Genomic DNA, 19,181 nt, shown 5'->3' with positions numbered 1-19,181 from the left:
TAGTTGGGGGTCTCAGTTCGTCATGTTATACAGTTATACACCTTTGGCCCTTATGGTGGTCAGCAGAGATGAGGCTCCATTGCTTGCACAGTGAGGGTAGGGGGTCTGACTACCCTGGATTCAGACACAAGGGGAGCAAAGCATGTGACAAAAATAAGCATGTGACGGCGTAGAATGTTTTAATACAAGGGCGCAAAAAAAAAGGTCATGAAGTATTTTAGCTCCTCCCTGTATAGTTTTTAGAAATGTCTGTATACCATCCAGCTCTACCAAGGGGTGTACACGATTAGGAACATAAAAAGGTAGTTTACTTACTTCAGAAGTTGAGCCATTCTTGCTCATGGCTTTGTCTGGTATTGTATCTGATAACTGAAAGCGATGGAACGGAAAGCATCCCCTTTGGACTATTAGTATGTAACAGACAGGACTCAGGCCGGGTGCACACGATCCGGAAGTAGCAGCACTTTGAAGGCAATGCATATATGCTGCGTCCAAAGTGCTGCAGTCTATTGAATGCAGGTGAATCCGCATGGGATCACTGCACTGTGCGGATTCACCGAGTTCAATACATTCTACGGGTGAAATTTCTCTTGCGGAGACTCACCCCTCCGCAAGAGAAATTGTCATGCTGTGGTCTGGAAAGATGCGCCGCATGTCTGTCTCCGCGGTTGAGCCAAAGGCGTCTGTGGACGCATAGTGGACATGGGATTTCTTGAAATCCCATCCACTATGCTGTAACATCTGGACGCTGCGTGCTGGACGCTGCACAAGTACAACCCGCAGCAATTACAGATCGTGTGCACATACCCTCACACGTTCTAAGTTTACTGCAGCAAAATTTGCACCGAATTGGGCAAATTATCATGTGGACTCGTTTGCGGAAATGCTGCAGATTTTCCACTCAACAATTCCAGATTGAAAGTGTGCACCCTACTTTGACAGGCTGTGAAAATCTGTAGGTCGATTTCTCCACCGTTAACTTTTGTAATGTCTCGCCCACAATATCAGTACGGTGACCCAGCCGATTTTAGCCCTGAAAATCTGACACATGACCTTTCCGTGTGCACATATTCACCATTAGTAATAATCAGGTCATGGCCGAGCTTCTACGTCACGTTTATTCCACAGCACAATAACTCCTATGCTACAAAATATTTCCTAGGAAGGAGACGCTTGTAAAGTTGCATACCGACTCAAACACCTTTGTACAAGTCCTCCAATCCAGAGAGTGGAAATTACCAACGCTCCATATCCATATTTTTATATATTTATAAAAAAAAAGTCATATTGCACATATGAAATCGCCGAAGAATAAACCATTCCTTATTCCTATGGTAAATCAGTCTGAGGCGGAGTGTCCTAGCTAGTCGTCGTCAGAACTTTCCGAGCTCTCATCTTTGGCCACCTTCCAGTTGGTCCTCCGGCTTTTCCTGGCTTCCATCTCTGAGTCTTTTTTCGATTTTGCTCTCCGGTGATGTTTCCTGCTGGATTTTTCAGTCCTTCGTTCCTTATGTTCCTGTGTATCGTGATCCTCGGATCGGCTCATCTCGTTGCTGGAGGCGTCGCTGTCCTGCCCAGAGGAGGACGGCTGCTTCTTCGAGGTCTTTTTCCGAGTTTTCTTCTTGCGCTTGGATTTCTTTGCTTTTTTTTCCGCGTGGTCCGAGCTGTCGCTGTCACTTGAGGACTCTGTGCTGTCCTCCTGCTCTTTTTTCCTTTTCTTCAACTTTTTGTGTGATCGCTTCTTCTGCTTTTTCTTATGAGTTTTTTTGGATCGTTTGCGTTTATGAGATTCTTGCTCTTTCTGGCCTTTGTGTTTGGGTTTCTCGTCTCCGTTGGTTGTTCTTTTGCTTCCCCCTTCCTCTTCATCACTGCCAAAAGAAGCACAAGTCATTACCTTTCAATACTGGTACCTGTAGCCGGGATGCATCTATTGTGATTTCTGCTGCGATTTTACCCTTGGTGAAATCTTTGGTGACAATCCGTAACGTAAACTGACAAGTTGTAGATATGAAATCCACAGCTCCGCTCAATTTATGCTTTGGATTTTTTTTTTCTACAGTGGCAGATTTCATGAAAATCTCATAAAAAATAATCCTGGACTGGAAAACCAACAACATATCTGTCTAATGACTGACCGGTCTGTCCCTTTACACGCAGGCAGTGAGAGACCCATTACTCCAGAGGAGAAGCCACCAAGAACCGGGCTTTCCAACTAGTCACCTGTTCTGCTCGGTTCCCGGTGGCTTTTAAAGTATGTTTTTCCCTGAAATGCCACAACATTTCAGAGTCAAACATACCTGGCTGAGATCATACAATCGCTCTCCAATTCACTCTGCCCCCAGAAAAAAAAGAAAACAAAGGGGTGACAGCACGAATGACAAATAAGCAATGGGCGGTTTATTTTTGCTCCCCATTGGCTGAGAGATGTCAAACTGCAATGTCCCCTGTTCTTCCACTACTTTACTCCATAAAAGTCATAATAAACTTTAATAACTTCTTGTGTCTCCACACATACCTGTCTGTGTCGAATTCATCCGGATACAGCTCCTTGTAACCGCTATGTCCCCACCTGGAAAAAAGTAAGAATATGAAGGTTTACTGTAAGAATTTTTTTTTTTCCCACAAACTTTTTGCATTTTTATTCAGATTATGCAGCATCCATAATGATAACCTGATTGTCAATGCAACGGTTACATCAGAAGCCACTGACACTGAGGCCAATATTACCAGGAGATAAACGTAGAGCTTGTGATATATTTCATACATGTCCACGCTGGATTAAAAGGAGAACACTCACCGGTCAGGAATGCTGGACTCACACTCGTAGTACTTCTTGGTGAGGGCTCGCACGCTCAGCGCGGCCGGTCTCGGAGTCACTTCTTCAGCAGTCTCCTTTCTCACAACTTCTTTGCCTCCTTCAGCATCAAACCCATCAGATCTCATGCGGCTCCTAACATTAAATATCACTCTGGTAGAATTATTGCACTTTCCAGACATTTTATTTTCCCAAGGTCGACCACTATAGGGCGAGTTCATGGAGCGATTTCTTAAATACTAGACCGGACACGACACCAACTACTCCAGTTGACGAACAAGCCGACAGGAATGATTTTTGAGATCTATGCATGTGGATCCTCCAGTGCGTGACGATTTCAGGAGGGTGAAACATACAGGGATACGCCAGAAGCCCAAACCGCCTGGACCGATAAGGATATGCTCCCAGTGATGGGGCAAATGCAATAGTTTTTGTTTTGCTTTTGTCCACAGCTTAAAAAGGAACCTGTCAGCTCCAATAACAATATTTACCTACAGATATAGGGTTAATCAGATTGATAACGTTATGAAGGTGACCGGTTGCCACTTTATTTTTAAAAACTTTATTCCTCCCGGCTTTCAGTCATAGAAGCGTGCCGCCGGTGCGGCTTTAATCACCGTTCAGCTGCCGTAATCACGCCCTGGCACACTGACTGACAGCGGACTCAGCAGAGTCGCGCTTATAGCCGCCGATCACTATGTACTGAGCGGTGACTGAAGCAGCTGCACCTTTATGACTGAAAGCCGGTGGCTCCTGGGAGGAATAAAGTTCATTTTCACCCAGAAGTTGCTTTTTCAGTACAAAGTCTATGCACCTCCATAATGCTATTTACCCTTTATTTTTCTACACACCTGTAAGTGGCAGAATGACTTCTGAAATACAGTTTTACTCCAGCGACTGCTGTTCCCACAAGTGCACTGAAGGTGGGTCCTAGATCTGGCGTGCACTGAAGGGGGGGCCCTAGATCTGACGCGCACTGTAGGGGGACCCTAGATCTTACGCGCACTGTAGGGGGACCCTAGATCTGACGCGCACTGTAGGGGGACCCTAGATCTGATGCGCACTGTAGGGGGACCCTAGATCTGACGCGCACTGTAGGGGGACCCGAGATCTGACGCGCACTGTAGGGGGACCCTAGACCGGACACACACAGTCCTCTACAGTTGATTAATGGCTCTTGGTTTGATACCACAGCAGGGCCTCGCTCACTACAGAGACCAGCCTTACACCTCAGCACTAGGTTCTGCCTCCAGTGCAAAAGCGAAAGGAACAGGTGCTGAAGTCAACTGCATTTCAATGATGAGAACGTCCTTGATAAACAGAAATTACCGTGATGATGGAGGGAGACACCTACCTGTTATCATTAAACTCCTCTGGATACAGCTCTTTATAGCCATTGTGATCCCATCTGTACAGGAGAGGCAGAGTCAGAACCACACACAGAAATAACAAATTACATCTGGATGCTCAGTGAGCAAAGAGAAGATGTTTACACCAAATTCTTGTAAACTAGAGATGCAAAGAAGTGTTCACACCTCAGTGTGGCCCTGCCCAACACTGACAGTGTCCATCTCTGACCTGTTAACGTCTGGTGACACGCGTCTCCGCTTTGTCCTGGAATCTTCCGTCTGCTTCTCCATTTCCCGAATCTTCCACATCTCACTTTCTTCTTGGATCTAAATACATTAAACACGAAGGTAAAACACAATTTTTTACGTTATCAGATCTTGTATTTTGCTGTGGTCTCACGGGTCCTAAGTGGGTGCGAACAGGAGGGAGGAAAGCAAACAGGGGGTGCACTAACTAAAGATGGTGGGTGAAAAAAATACAATCCAAGGGTCCGTGTGTATACACCAAAGATGCAGCATCCAGCTGTGGGAAAATCCCTTCCTTGCAAGTCCTGCCACTCTCCTGCTGTCAGGTGAGGGTCCGGTTATGCTGCAAGCATAGCAGAGTGCACATGGGGGGGAGCAGCGAGGCCGACGAGCGCCTTATTACACAGCACAGAATGGTGGTCCCGCCGCGGCACCTGGTCCTCACCTGTTCCTGTCTGCATCCAGCTCCTATCTAGTAACGCACCTGCTTCAGACACAGATTGACAACTATTGGTGGAGCATTATGTGCTGTGGACGGGATCACTAACCTTGTTATGTGCGTCTGTATGCCGGATAACATTTCTCAGCAGAACTTTTCCAAGAGGCACTCGGGACATCCCAGAACCTAAGATGTGAAATGTAACTAGAGACGTTACATCCGTCCTGCAGCCGGACGCGTCTCCCCCACACCACAGGGACAAGTGACCCCCCACACACAAATCAAAGTCCTACACAAGTACTCTCTCCCCCTACATAACGGCGTCGCTCACATATCCCCTCACATAGTGAGGCAGGTCACATATTCCTCCCCCACACCCGTCATGTATCTGTAGCACCCCTGAGGGTCCAGTTGCCACAGAGGTACTGCACCTCAGCCAGAGGTGTGCTGCCCCAACTCTGTGGTAAGGAGGGACACTATACAGAACCCTGACACTAGACCTCTCCAGGCCAGGGAGGGATTAGGTAGAAGGTGTGGAGGGAGAAGGGGACGTGAAGGAGAGTAGTAGGAGAGAGAGAGAGGAAGTTGGAGCTAAGAGGAGCTCGTCCCAGCACGAGAGAACAACAGAGTGTAAAGGGAAAGAAGCTCCCAGAAGGAACCAAGGGGTCCTAGGGGCACGGGAACTGTGGAACCCACCCGTGGGGCCCGCATCCACGCTGACCATTGTCAGGTGGAGGGACCAGGTCGCAGTAGGGGACCGGCCCTGAACTAGTGGAGGAACTACAAGTCCCAGCTAGAGATAAGGAGGATGTCGTGTCTGCAAGTGCGACAGCCGGTTCCACACATGTCTCGCTAAAAAGGGAGCCATAGAGGGTGAAGGGGACAGTGAGGACGTCGCCCGACAGGACCCGCGGCGACCAGCTTAGGACACTGTGTGTGAGGCGCAGGGCAGGAGAAGTGGAATCCAGAGAAATGAGTCGACCAGGAAGGGAAACACACGAAGGGGGTCCTGGATAAGTTCCCCAAGCTACCGGAGAGTTGGCTGGACCACTGACCCGGAAGACACAGCACCCGGCCGAGTACCATACTCTGAGAACTGTGAGTAAAACGTGAAGACTGCACCCTGCTGTGTCCTCTCAATACCTTCCTGGGACACTAGCCCTGCACTGCTACCATCCATCAGCGATCTTACTTAAAGCGAACCTGTCACCCCCAAAATCGATGGTGAGGTAAGCTCACAGGCATCAGGGGCTTATCTACAGCATTCTGTAATGCATTCTGTAATGCTGTAGATAAGCCGCCGATGTATCCTAAAAGAGAAAAAGAGGTTAGATTATACTCACCCAGGGGCGGTCCCGCTCCGGTGGGTGTCTCAGGTCCGGTACAGCGTCTCCCATCTTCATTCCATGACGTCCTCTTCTGGTCTTCACGCTGCGGCTCCAGCGCAGGCGTACTTTGCCCTGTTGAGGGCAGAGCAAAGTACTGCAGTGCGCAGGCGCCGGTAAGATCAGAGAGTCCCGGCGCCTGCGCACTGCAGTACTTTGTTCTGCCCTCACCAGTGCAGACAAAGTACGCCTGCGCCGGAGCTGCGGTGTGAAGACCAGGAGAGGACGTCATGGAATGAAGATAGGAGGCGCCGGAGCGGACCTGAGACACCCATTTGACCGGACCGCAGCAGGACCGCCCCTGGGTGAGTATAATCTAACCTCTTTTTCTCCTCTTTCAGGTAACATCGGGGGCTTATCTACAGCATTACAGAATGCATTACAGAATGCTGTAGATAAGCCCCTGATGACGGTGAGCTTAGCTCACCATCGATTTTGGGGGTGACAGGTTCCCTTTAACACCTTTATTTGCCCTGGGGTCTCGCTCTACCCCCGGAGAGCTGTAACAACTCCGCTGCGTCACCGTCTGCCCCAGTGGATCTGAACTGCAGCGTCGGCTTTTCCTGGCCGAACAATACGGGTGGCGTCATGAACAGTCCCCTTATCCCCCATAGACTTTAATCTCATACACAGATCTACCTTTAAATATTTCACTGCACGCCCAGGGCCACCGCTGCCGTTACCACCCCTTTAAGAACCGTCCGACCGGTTCTGAGTACCCCATGGATCTAGCGGGTGTTGCACATACACCCTCACATATGGGGCCAGACACGTACCCCCCACATATATGGGGCCCATCACGTATCCATCTCCCATATACCAGGGGCCTGTCACTTATCCATCCCCCTCATAGCGGGAGCCCGTCATGTATCCATCCCCCACATACCAGGGGCCCATCACGTATCCATCCCCCACATACCAGGGGCCCATCATGTACCCCCTCTATATACCGGGGGCTCATCATGTACCCCCTCCATATACCAGGGGCTCATCATGTACCCCCCCATATACCAGGGTGCTCATCATGTACCCCCTCCATATACCAGGGGCTCATCATGTACCCCCCCATATACCGGGGTGCTCATCATGTACCCCCCCATATACCGGGGGATCATGTACCCCCATATACCGGGGGCCCGTCATGTACCCCCTCCATATACCGGGGGCTCATCATGTACCCCCTCCATATACCCCTCCATATCCTGGGGGCCCGTCATGTACCCCCTCCATATCCTGGGGGCCCGTCATGTACCCCCTCCATATACCGGGGGCTCATCATGTACCCCCCCATATACCGGGGTGCTCATCATGTACCCCCTCCATATACCGGGGGCTCATCATGTACTCCCCCACATACCGGGGGCTCGTCATGTACCCCCCCATATACCGGGGTGCTCATCATGTACCCCCTCCATATACCGGGGGCTCATCATGTACCCCCCATACACCGGGGGCTCGTCATGTACCCCCCCATATACCGGGGTGCTCATCATGTACCCCCTCCATATACCGGGGGCTCATCATGTACCCCCCCATATACCGGGGGCTCGTCATGTAACCCCCCATATACCGGGGGCTCGTCATGTACCCCCTCCATATACCGGGGGCTCATCATGTACCCCCCCATATACCGGGGGCTCGTCATGTACCCCCCCATATACCGGGGGCTCGTCATGTACCCCCTCCATATACCGGTGGCTCGTCATGTACCCCCCCATATACCGGGGGCCCGTCATGTACCCCCCATATACCGGGGGCCCGTCATGTACACCCCCATATACCGGGGGCCCGTCATGTACACCCCCATATACCGGGGGCCCGTCATGTACACCCCCATATACCGGGGGCCCGTCATGTACCACCTCCATATACCGGGGGCTCGTCATGTACCCCCCCATATACCGGGGGCTCATCATGTACCCCCCCATATACCGGGGGCTCATCATGTACCCCCTCCATATACCGGGGGCTCATCATGTACCCCCCCATATACCGGGGGCTCATCATGTACCCCCCATATACCGGGGGCCCGTTATGTACCCCCCATATACTGGGGGCCCGTCATGTACCCCCTCCATATACCAGGGGCTCATCATGTAGCCCCCACATAGCACCCACACATTAGAGCAGCATACACACACAGCAGCCCCCATACACGTCCGCCCTGTGCTCACCCAGCAGTTCCATGCCATCACCCCTCCCTCTGCACCTCCCCGTCCGTACACAGAGCACTCCGTTCCACACCCCAGCACCGCTCAGTCCCGGTGACGTCCGCTCGGCGGCGCTGTACACACACTGTCACTATGACAGGGCCGCAGTCTCCCACCTCAGGCCCCCAGGGTCGGCGCTTCCCGTTCCTTCCGGAAATACCTCTCAGCTGCTGCACAGATCCGGGAGCGGAACCTGTTGTGTGAAGCTCTAGTTGTAAGGGGGAACTAATTGACTGCTGCACCGCGTTCAAGTTTCCATAGTAACCCCAGCGGCTCTGCTTTGCCTCTTGGACTGAGCTCGTGAGTATAACTGGCCGCCCTCACACCGGGTGTAAATCCGCCGCCTTCCTTCATACAATTACACACGGCGCAGAATTCATCCTGGTAACGCTGGACGGCGGCGCAAGAAACAAAACAAAACCGTTACCGGCTCCAACCGCGTCACGTGACCAAACGGCTGCTCTAGAGTGGCGGTCACGTGACGGCCTCATGACGTCAGCGGCAGTTTAGGCGGGAATCTGACAAGAAGGACGTGGCGCTTTTCCTCAAAGACCTTCCATAGCACAGTGACAGAAATGTTACCAGAGGCGATGTGTAAATCCCCAGACAAGCAGATGTCCTCTGTATAAGAGCCTTAGAGCCCCCCGCTAGGTCCGCTGTATAGGAGCCCCAGAGCCCCCCCGCTAGGTCCGCTGTATAAGAGCCCCCCCCGCTAGGTCCGCTGTATAGGAGCCCCAGAGCCCCCCCGCTAGGTCCGCTGTATAGGAGCCCCCCGCTAGGTCTGCTGTATAGGAGCCCCAGAGCCCCCCCGCTAGGTCCGCTGTATAGGAGCCCCCTGCTAGGTCCGCTGTATAGGAGCCCCAGAGCCCCCCCCGCTAGGTCCGCTGTATAGGAGCCCCCCGCTAGGTCTGCTGTATAGGAGCCCCAGAGCCCCCCCGCTAGGTCCGCTGTATAGGAGCCCCCTGCTAGGTCCGCTGTATAGGAGCCCCAGAGCCCCCCCGCTAGGTCCGCTGTATAGGAGCCCCCCGCTAGGTCTGCTGTATAGGAGCCCCAGAGCCCCCCCGCTAGGTCCGCTGTATAGGAGCCCCCTGCTAGGTCTGCTGTATAGGAGCCCCAGACCCCCCGCTAGGTCTGCTGTATAGGAGCCCCAGAGCCCCCCGCTAGGTCCGCTGTATAGGAGCCCCAGAGCCCCCCGCTAGGTCCGCTGTATAGGAGCCCCCCGCTAGGTCTGCTGTATAGGAGCCCCAGACCCCCCGCTAGGTTTGCTGTATAGGAGTCCCAGAGCCCCCCGCTAGGTCTGCTGTATAGGAGCCCCAGAGCCCCCCGCTAGGTCTGCTGTATAGGAGCCCCAGAGCCGCCCGCTAGGTCCGCTGTATAGGAGCCCCAGAGCCCCCCGCTAGGTCTGCTGTATAGGAGCCCCAGAGCCCCCCGCTAGGTCTGTTGTATAGGAGCCCCAGAGCCCCCCGCTAGGTCCGCTGTATAGGAGCCCCAGAGCCCCCCCGCTAGGTCCGCTGTATAGGAGCCCCCTGCTAGGTCTGCTGTATAGGAGCCCCAGACCCCCCGCTAGGTCTGCTGTATAGGAGCCCCAGAGCCCCCCGCTAGGTCCGCTGTATAGGAGCCCCAGAGCCCCCCGCTAGGTCCGCTGTATAGGAGCCCCCTGCTAGGTCTGCTGTATAGGAGCCCCAGACCCCCCGCTAGGTCTGCTGTATAGGAGCCCCAGAGCCCCCCGCTAGGTCCGCTGTATAGGAGCCCCCCGCTAGGTCTGCTGTATAGGAGCCCCAGACCCCCCGCTAGGTTTGCTGTATAGGAGTCCCAGAGCCCCCCGCTAGGTCTGCTGTATAGGAGCCCCAGAGCCCCCCGCTAGCTCTGCTGTATAGGAGCCCCAGAGCCGCCCGCTAGGTCCGCTGTATAGGAGCCCCCCGCTAGGTCTGCTGTATAGGAGCCCCCCGCTAGGTCTGTTGTATAGGAGCCCCAGAGCCCCCCGCTAGGTCCGCTGTATAGGAGCCCCAGAGCCCCCCGCTAGGTCTGCTGTATAGGAGCCCCAGAGCCCCCCCCGCTAGGTCCGCTGTATAGGAGCCCCCCGCTAGGTCTGCTGTATAAGAGCCCCAGACCCCCCGCTAGGTCTGCTGTATAGGAGTCCCAGAGCCCCCCGCTAGGTCCGCTGTATAGGAGCCCCAGAGCCCCCTGCTAGGTCCGCTGTATAGGAGCCCCCCCTCTAGGTCCACTGTATAGGAGCCCCAGAGTCCCCTGTATAGGAGCCCCCCGCTAGGTCCGCTGTATAATAGCCCCAGAGCCCCCTGGTAGGTCCGCTGTATAGGAGCCCCAGAGTCCCCCCGCTAGGTCCGCTGTATAGGAGCCCCAGAGTCCCCCCGCTAGGTCCGCTGTATAGGAGCCCCCCGCTAGGTCCGCTGTATAGGAGCCCCAGAGCCCCCCCCCCCGCTAGGTCCGCTGTATAGGAGCCCCCCGCTAGGTCCGCTGTATAGGAGCCCCGGAGTCCCCCCGCTAGGTCCGCTGTATAGGAGGGCTGTGACGGTATGTGAGCTAATTGGGAATCTGTATTGGCCGACTGTAGAGCTGATTGACACCTCGACTCCAACTGAGCTGTCTGATGTTTGGGGGCATCCTTGTGCCAAGTGTACCCGTCCTCTTACCTAGTCATTCACACAGGGGTCCTGAACTGTATCACTATGGTGCAAAAAATTGAATGTGATCGTATTGCTGATCAGTTTACTGCTAGCAAAAGTGAATTTATTCCATAAAGGGTCAGTGAACATGCCATATTACAGGTGGTCTGCTTGGTCCCATAACCGCTGAGAGAGCAGCTACAAAATCCAGCGTCTTTCCCCAGGATTCGGTGGTCACTTATTAACATTTGGTACGTGCTGGTTGTTTACCGTCCCAATGGCACATAAGGGCTGTGACAATAACGGTAAATGGGTTTCTAATAATGTTGAGCGAACGTGCTCGGACGAGGTGTTATCCAAACTTGCTTGGGTGCTAACTAGTGATGAGCGAATATACTCGTTGCTCGGGTTTTCCAGAGCACGCTCGGGTGGTCTCCGAGTATTTGTGACTGCTCGGAGATTTAGTTTTCCTTGCGCAGCTGGATGATTTGCGGCTACTAGACAGCTTGATTACATTCCCTAGCAACCAGGCAACCCCCACATGTATTCAGCCTGTCTAGCAGCCGTAAATCATCCATCTGTGCAAGGAAAACTAAATCTCTGAGCAGTCATAAATACTCTGAGCCCCCCCGAGCGTGCTCGGGAAATCTCGAGTACCGAGTATACTCGCTCATCACTAGTGCTAACAGATCCCCGCTAGCTCGAATGCTATGTTTGACTTGCCCCGGCTGCATGTCTCGGAGCTGTATTAACACATGCAGAGTTTACCTAACAGCCGCGAGAGATACAACCTTGGTGCCTCGAGCATAGTATTCGAGCACGCCGAAGATACTCTGCTAACAGAGCATACTCGGATAACACTTTATCCAAGCATTATAGCTCAACACTAGTTTTACCCATTTTCTACCACCATTTCAGGATACTGTCCGGAACTTCGGATAGGTCATCCGCATCAGATAAGTATAATTACCGGGACATCATTCTACGCGGTAAGGCTGCCGTCGCACTAGCAGTATTTGGTCAGTATTTTACACCAGTATTTGTAAGCCAAAACCAGGAGTGGGTGATAAATGCAGAAGTGGAGCATGTGTTTCTATTATACTTTTCCTCTAATTGTTCCACTCCTGGTTTTGGCTTACACATACTGATGTAAAATACTGACCAAATACTGCTAGTGTGACGGCAGCCTAATGCATTTCAGCTCCTATTGAAGTGAATATAATCTGACATGCAGTATCTGAGAGCGATGGTGTCTCTGATGTCAGAACCCCACTGACCCGATATGACCTAGTCTAAAGATTGGCTATCAGTCCTGGACAACACATATTGATTTCTCATGGGTTAGGACGCATTCAGATGTCTGAGATGGGATTGCAGTACACAGACTGACCTCGGGTCAAACGTGACCCACGGCCAATCCGTGCATTGCTGTCTGTTCTAAGACCAATTTATACTGACATCTCAGTGCTCCCTTGGCATTACATACTGCAGCTGTAATCCTCCGCAGGGTATGTACTTTGAGTATTTGCAACAGAAATTTCTGCACCAAAATCTTATTAGCAGGAAAAAGGCTGTGTAAAATACCCGTGTTTTATACCCGTTTTTGAATATCTTTTTGGTGTTTTTTTTCCCTATTCACTTGCATAAACATGGAAAGAATTGACGTTCTGCAGATTTGAAACTTCAGTGGATCTGCCAGGAAAAAATAAGCAGCGTGTGCATGAGATATAGGAAATCTCATTCATTTAGCTGGTACTGCTATGCAACATTTTTGGTTGAGAAATTTCTTCTACAAGTACTAAATATTTGCACATACCCTTAAAAGCGATGTTTTTGAGAGGATGGTCCCATAATACATGATTTAATGGACCATGCCAAATTTTTAATTTTACTGAATTCTTTGAATCCATAAGAGTAAAATCTTCTGTTGATCTCTGTATGGAACCAAACGCATGGCGTTACGGTATGCCCCATAGATTATGGATCTGTCATTTCTTTTTGATTTAGTGTTGCTGGGTGAAATAACTTTTTGTAAATGTGGTCACAAGTGTCCACTCGGCAGTTCCAATGCCAGTAAAGTCCTCTGCCTCTTATCAGTAAACTCCTACTTGGAGTTGATTGATGAGATTTCTCTGCTGGACACATTGTGTCAGTGCTGTGCGATATTAGTCAATTGACACGATGGGGGAGAGTTTCATGAGGCGAGCCAGCATACTTGATTGGCTTGGGACTGCAAAAGTAATCATATTTTCATAAAGAAAAAAGTCACAAGTAGACAAGAGAGAGAAAATGCATTATTTTCCATGAGGTTCGGGTTTTGGTACCTGACCCGAACCTTTTAGAAAGATGTGTTTGGGTACCACAACAGTACCCGAAGCCCTTTGAAAATAATGGATTCTCTTTCTTTCTCTTTTTCTTGCTCTATTTCTTTGTCTCTTTCATTCTCTCGCTTTCTTTCATTCTCTTCCTCTCGCTTTCTTTCATTCTCTTGCTTTCTCACTCTCTTTCTCTCGCTTTCTTTCTCTCACTTTCTTTCATTCTCTTGCTTTCTCTCACTCTCTCGCTTTCTTTCTCTCGCTTTCTTTCATTCTCTCGCTTTCTTTCTTTCATTCTCTTGCTTTCTTTCGCTTTCTTTCTCTCGCTTTCTTTCATTCTCTTGCTTTCTTTCTCTCGCTTTCTTTCATTCTCTTGGTTTCTCTCACTCTCTTTCACTCGCTTTCTTTCTCTCGCTTTCTCGCATTCTTTCTTTCTTTCTTTCTTTCTTTCTTTCTCTCGCTTTCTTTATCTTGCTTTCTTTCTTCTCTGCTTTCTTTTCTATATTTTCCAGATCAGCTGTATAAACCTGCTATGGCATCGGTCTGTGAGTGTTAGATTGTTTTTGCTTACATTGGATTACAGGCTGGTTCATAATCGCCTGCTTGTGCTTTAAGAAGTGGCAGCGCAAGATATCACATCTCATACACTCCTCATCATTGAAATTGCAGCACCAAGAAGGACAAATCGTGGAATTATGGAAATAGAACTACAGTGCAATCCTTGACTTCCGTCTCATCCACTAAAAGTGTGGACCGGAAAGTCCAAAAATTTGCACAGTTATTATGTTGATCAGGACTTGTCTGCATTTGACTTCTGTTTTCCATTTATTAATTTGTCATTATCTCTTTTTCTCTATTAGAGAATAAAGGCCACAGCTTTTCTGCCAGAAATCAAGATGGACACGAGTATGACCCCAGAGCACCTGTTATCTCAGGTCAACCACTTCTGGGGCATGCTGGACGACATGGCCGAGAACAACCCGCAGAGCTACCAGAAGTTCATACAGCGACATCTGGAAGAAGGGAGGGAGTTCATGGCGCCCCCCGAACCACACTGGTGTCTTCAGACAAAAATACTGGTACAGTTCTATTCATTACAATTTGTGACTTCATTAGATTGGCTTAATGCCATAGCATTCAACACAGTGTAAACCCCTTTCAGACATCCTGATATTTCTGGTACTGGAAAAACCAGTACCGGTGCTATCCATGTCCGTGTGTACCATCCATGTCCGTGTGTACCATCCGTGTGCATCATCATTGTGACACGTACGGGTATAGAATGGAGAATTATAATGACAGATGTTTAGGTGTTAAATGTGCAAAGATAGATAATAGATATATGTCAGTGACACATATAATTTATTTCTTTGCGTGTGTAGTTTTTTGTACTTGTATGTAGCTAATAAATAAATGAAAACATGGCATGGGATCACCCTTATTTTTACTAACCAGCTAAGGGTATGCAGACAGCTGGGGGCTGGCGTTATTATTCTGGGAAGGCGCCAATATCCATGGAGCCTCCCAGCCTATTAATAACAGTTCACAGCTGTCTGCATAGCCTTTTTGGTTATTAAAAAGGGGTGACCCAAAGAAAAAATAAGGGGTCCCCCAAATTTTTAATAACCAAGAAATGCTAAACAGACAGCTGCAGGCTGATATTAATAGGCTGAGAAGGTGCCATGGATATTGGCCTCCTCATAGACTAATAACAATAGCCCTCAGTCTTTCCAGATATGGTGCATCCATTAGATGCGCCAATTCTGGAGCTTAGCCTCGGCTCTTCCTGATTGCCCTGGTATGTTGGCAATTGGGGTAATGGTTTTGGGGTTGATGTCAGCTGTGTAATGTCCGCTGACATCAAGCGCAGGGATTAGCAATGGAGAGGCATCTATCAGACACCCCCATTACTAACCCTGTGGGGTTAGACGTGTGCAGTCCCATAGAATTACACTGAAACACTGAAATGTGAAGGAGGCTTTAGGCTATGTGTACACGTTGCGGATTCGTGTGCGGATTTTTCCTCACCGTTTTTGAAAAGTCCGCAGGTAAAATGCAATTTACCGCGTATTTCCTGCGGATTTCACCTGCGTTTTACCACCTGCAGATTCCTATACAGGAACAGGTGTAAAACGCTGTGGAATCCGCACAAAGAATTGACATGCTGCAGAAAATACAATGCAGCGTTTCAGTGCGGTATTTTCCGCACCATGGGCACTGCGGATTGGGTTTTCCATAGGTTTACATGGTACTGTACACCGCATGGAAAACTGCTGTGAATCTGCAGCGGCCAATCCACTGCGGATCCGCAGCAAAATCATCCGCAACGTGTGCACAAACCCTGACAGTGAAGCCTCTTAGTGCTGCGGTTTGCTGACACCTGCAGACGGGAATGGAGACAATACATAGTGATTTATACAAGGGGTCCTAGATTTATGTAAGCTAAGCTTGTCTCACTAAGGCAGGGTTCTCACGTTTGTTATAGTTTGTGATCAAATCACAATCCCCGGCATGGCTAACAGTTCACCTTACTTGAGCTAACTGTTTTAGGCTTCTTTCACACTGGCGTCATCTGGCGGACATCGCAATGCGTCTTTTTGGAGAAAAAACGCATCCTGCAAAGTTGCCCGCAGGATGCGTTTTTTCTCCATAGACTTGCATTAGTGACGCATTGCGACGTATGGCCACACGTCGCATCCGTCGTGCGACGGATGCGTCGTGTTTTGGCGGAGCGTCGGCACAAAAAAAGTTCCATGTAACTTTTTTTTGTGCGTCGTGTCCGCCATTTCCGACCGCACATGCGCGGCCGGAACTCCGACCCCTCCTCCCCAGACATTACAATGGGGCAGCGGATGTGTTGGAAAACTGCATCCGCTGCCCCCGTTGTTCATTATTTTCACAACGTGCGTCGGTACGTCGGGCCGACGCCAGTGTGATAGAAGCCTTATAGATGCATGTAAAGCAGTTGTTTCAGGTCAGGAGGTTCGTCAGTCGGGCCGGGCATTTCAAACAGGGCCAACACTTTCATGGGTAGTTCTTCCTGTCACGTTCACTCAATGATGGTCGAGGCATTATGGACTGTTGGATATTTAACTTCCATTCCCAGGTCAGCAAAGCTGCCACTTGGGACTTGGTTTGTACCTTCGACTAGTTCTTCAAATTTCTCATGGCATCTGCCGATGCTAGTGTGATGTGTAAGGTCTTGCAAGCCCCTCTGTGTGCTAGGTGATCTGCACTGGCAGTTTTTGGTATTGCCCAGTCTCTGGGACTGTCCTAGGATATCCTATGGCATGGAGTCCCCAGGAACATTTGATTTTTTGCCTTGAAGTAAAACCCTTTTCTCATTGAATATAGTGGAGGCCACCGATCTCACCGTTTAGGCTACTTTCACACTAGCGTTAACTGCAAACCGTCTCAAATAGTCTTTTTTGCCGAAAAAACGGATGCGTCAAAAAAGTGAAAAACGTATGCAACGCATACAGCATTTCGACAGATCCGTCGCAAATCCGCAAAATGTTTCCGTCGAAATACTGGATGCGTTGCATCCGTTGCATCCGTTTTTACCATCCGTTGCATCCGTTTTTACGACGGATCCGTTTTTAAAATGGGAGGCTCCCAAATTTGATTGGCTACTGGAAAATATGGAAAACTATATAGTTACTGTTTTTACAGCCCATCTTTGAGGGTTTTAGTTTTGTGGCAGCGATGGAAGGTGTTCTTGTGAGGATTGCGAGTTTGGTTACCGACGTTATATTTGAGACGAATCGCCTGGATATCACAGTGCGGGAGAAGGAGGCGGCAACGGAAAGACGTAGGATGCTTCTGCAGGAACGGAGACGACTCTGGATACATCCGATTAATGAACTACGGATGACCCGGGGTGTCCAGTTCACTCTGTACCTGGAGTTGCGTCACAATCCACACAAATTCTACAATTACGTACGGATGGGGATGAAAAAAATTTGACTTTTTGCTTGAAAAACTGGAGGATGTTATCCGAAGGCAGGACACAAGGATGAGGCTTGCCATCACACCGGCGGAGCGGCTGATGGTGACCCTGCGGTAAGCCTCTTTTTTTATTTCATTGCTCATATTTAATGTTATATTACATGCTACAGACAATACTGCGCTGACATATTGCGCACTATTTTCTGCAGCATGTAATTTTTGTTTTGTTTGCGGCCATTCCACTGCTTTTTTTTTTATGTCATTGCTCATATTGAATGTCCTATAACAGACTGCAGAAAATACTGCGCTGAAATATTGCATTGCATTTTCTGCAGAATGGTTTTTTTTTTGGGGGGGGGGGGGTTTGTTGACATGCAAAACTGCTTTTTTTCCTGTCACTGGTCATATTTAATGTTATATTACATGCTGCAGACAATACTGCGCTGACATATTGCGCACTATTTTCTGCAGCATGTAATTTTTGTTTTGTTTGCGGCCATTCCACTATTTTACACCGGTTTCATGCAGGTTTTATTGTGTGTCCCGTCCTAAAAAAAATTTTCACAATGCCATTTATTGAAACTCGTTGGTCTGTGCAATTTTTTCTAACATTTTTTTTTTTTTTTTTTTTTTTCAGCTTCCTAGCTACGGGTGAATCTATGACTTCGCTCCATTACCAATTCCGGCTGGGCATTTCCACTATTTCCGGAATAGTGAAGGAGACATGTCGGGCTATTTGGACCACTTTACAGCCAGAGTATATCCCCCAACCATCCATGGACATCTGGTTGAGAAGTGCAGAACAGTTTCAGCAAATTTGCCATTTCCCAAATTGTGTTGGTGCAGTTGACGGGAAACACATAAGGATTGCGAAACCGGCAGGAACAGGATCGGAGTACCACAATTACAAGAAGTACTTCTCCATCGTACTTATGGCTATTGCAGACGCCAACTGCAAGTTCCTTGCTGTGGACATAGGAGCATATGGACGGTCCAACGATTCTCAAGTTTTTAAAAACTCTCCAATGGGTCGTTGCCTGTATGGAGAGACCTACGATTTCCCGTCAGCCAGACCACTGCCAGGAACAAGTGAACCAGCCATGGAATATGTTTGTGTAGGTGATGAAGCGTTTCAACTCTCGCCGCACCTACTGAAACCGTATAGTAGCCGGAACTTAAACCGTACCAAACGGGTATTTAATTACCGGCTTACTAGAGCACGAAGAGTAGTAGAGTGTTCTTTTGGTATATTGACGGCGAAGTGGCGAGTTCTGCTGACGGCAATCAAACTGAAAACCACAACTATAGACGAAATTGTTAAAGCCTGTGTGGTGCTCCACAACTTTGTCCTTTCAAAGGAGCCCGTTTCCTTGGATGACGAAGAATTGGAGACAACCTTGTGGGACTACCGCGGCAGCTCGGTTTGCTCCACAGGTTCTGTTACAAGGATGAGGGACCAGTTTGCGGATTATTTTGTGTCACATGTCGGGCGGATCCCATGGCAAGACATCATTGTGTGACCTGTTTTCCATGTGTTTTGTTTATGTAAAAAATGTGTTTCTCCCCCCAAAAAAAAAAAAAAAAAGGCCCAAAAGCGTGGTTTTCTTGCTAATAAAACCAATATGTACCTTTCACATGTCTGGTGTTTATTTTTAGTTTACCTTTTTTATTAGTTACCACATTACCTTAATAAATCCACACACACACAAAGAGTAGAATTTAAATCAGACAGAATTTTATTTGAACTCTTTTTTTTAAATTGTTTTTTTTTTCTTTGCAAAAAACATATACAGTGGGGCAAAAAAGTATTTAGTCAGTCAGCAATAGTGCAAGTTCCACCACTTAAAAAG

General features: G+C 49.3%; 2 protein-coding genes across 9 annotated transcripts in view; one reads left to right on the top strand and one right to left on the bottom strand.

Moving 5' to 3' along the window:
- Window positions 1-1,099: 1,099 nt before the first annotated feature.
- NKAPD1 (NKAP domain containing 1) lies at window positions 1,100-8,736 on the bottom strand. Of its 5 annotated transcripts, none has more exons than XM_077249794.1 (7): window positions 8,605-8,736; window positions 4,959-5,035; window positions 4,394-4,491; window positions 4,170-4,223; window positions 2,798-2,950; window positions 2,516-2,569; window positions 1,100-1,868 (listed from the first exon to the last, which is right to left on the bottom strand). In XM_077249794.1, the coding sequence occupies exons 2-7, from the start codon at window positions 5,025-5,027 to the stop codon at window positions 1,364-1,366; spliced, it is 933 nt and encodes a 310-aa protein (XP_077105909.1). In that variant the 5' UTR covers window positions 5,028-5,035; window positions 8,605-8,736; the 3' UTR covers window positions 1,100-1,363. The 5 variants fall into 5 exon arrangements, with proteins under 5 accessions (XP_077105909.1, XP_077105910.1, XP_077105911.1 ...); XM_077249795.1 differs by having other exon boundaries at window positions 8,561-8,663; XM_077249796.1 differs by lacking the exon at window positions 8,605-8,736 and adding an exon at window positions 8,458-8,585.
- The window catches only part of PIH1D2 (PIH1 domain containing 2), a 34,338-nt gene continuing 23,768 nt past the window's right edge, over window positions 8,612-19,181 (top strand). The window contains exons 1-2 of one of the 4 annotated variants that reach the window (XM_077249781.1): window positions 8,612-8,744; window positions 14,244-14,462. In XM_077249781.1, the coding sequence (XP_077105896.1) occupies window positions 14,280-14,462 (183 nt within the window). In that variant the 5' untranslated portion in view covers window positions 8,612-8,744; window positions 14,244-14,279. Of the gene's footprint in view, window positions 8,745-10,926; window positions 11,320-13,912; window positions 13,929-14,243; window positions 14,463-19,181 lie in introns of those variants that run through there. The other 3 variants (XM_077249778.1, XM_077249782.1, XM_077249783.1) reach the window with 3 other exon arrangements.

This window comes from Ranitomeya variabilis, chromosome 4 (assembly GCF_051348905.1).
Source record: "Ranitomeya variabilis isolate aRanVar5 chromosome 4, aRanVar5.hap1, whole genome shotgun sequence".
In the NCBI taxonomy this organism is placed as follows: domain Eukaryota; kingdom Metazoa; phylum Chordata; class Amphibia; order Anura; family Dendrobatidae; genus Ranitomeya; species Ranitomeya variabilis.
Note: the sequence above shows the minus strand (reverse complement) of the source record. Positions and strands in the feature narration are given on the sequence as shown.

Coding starts and splice junctions, on each gene's coding strand:
- NKAPD1 (XM_077249793.1), bottom strand. Junction 2,951..4,169: donor GAGGAGTTTAATGATAACAG/GTAGGTGTCTCC, acceptor ATTTAATGTTAG/GAGCCGCATGAGATCTGATG. Junction 2,570..2,797: donor GAGTCCAGCATTCCTGACCG/GTGAGTGTTCTC, acceptor ACTTTTTTCCAG/GTGGGGACATAGCGGTTACA.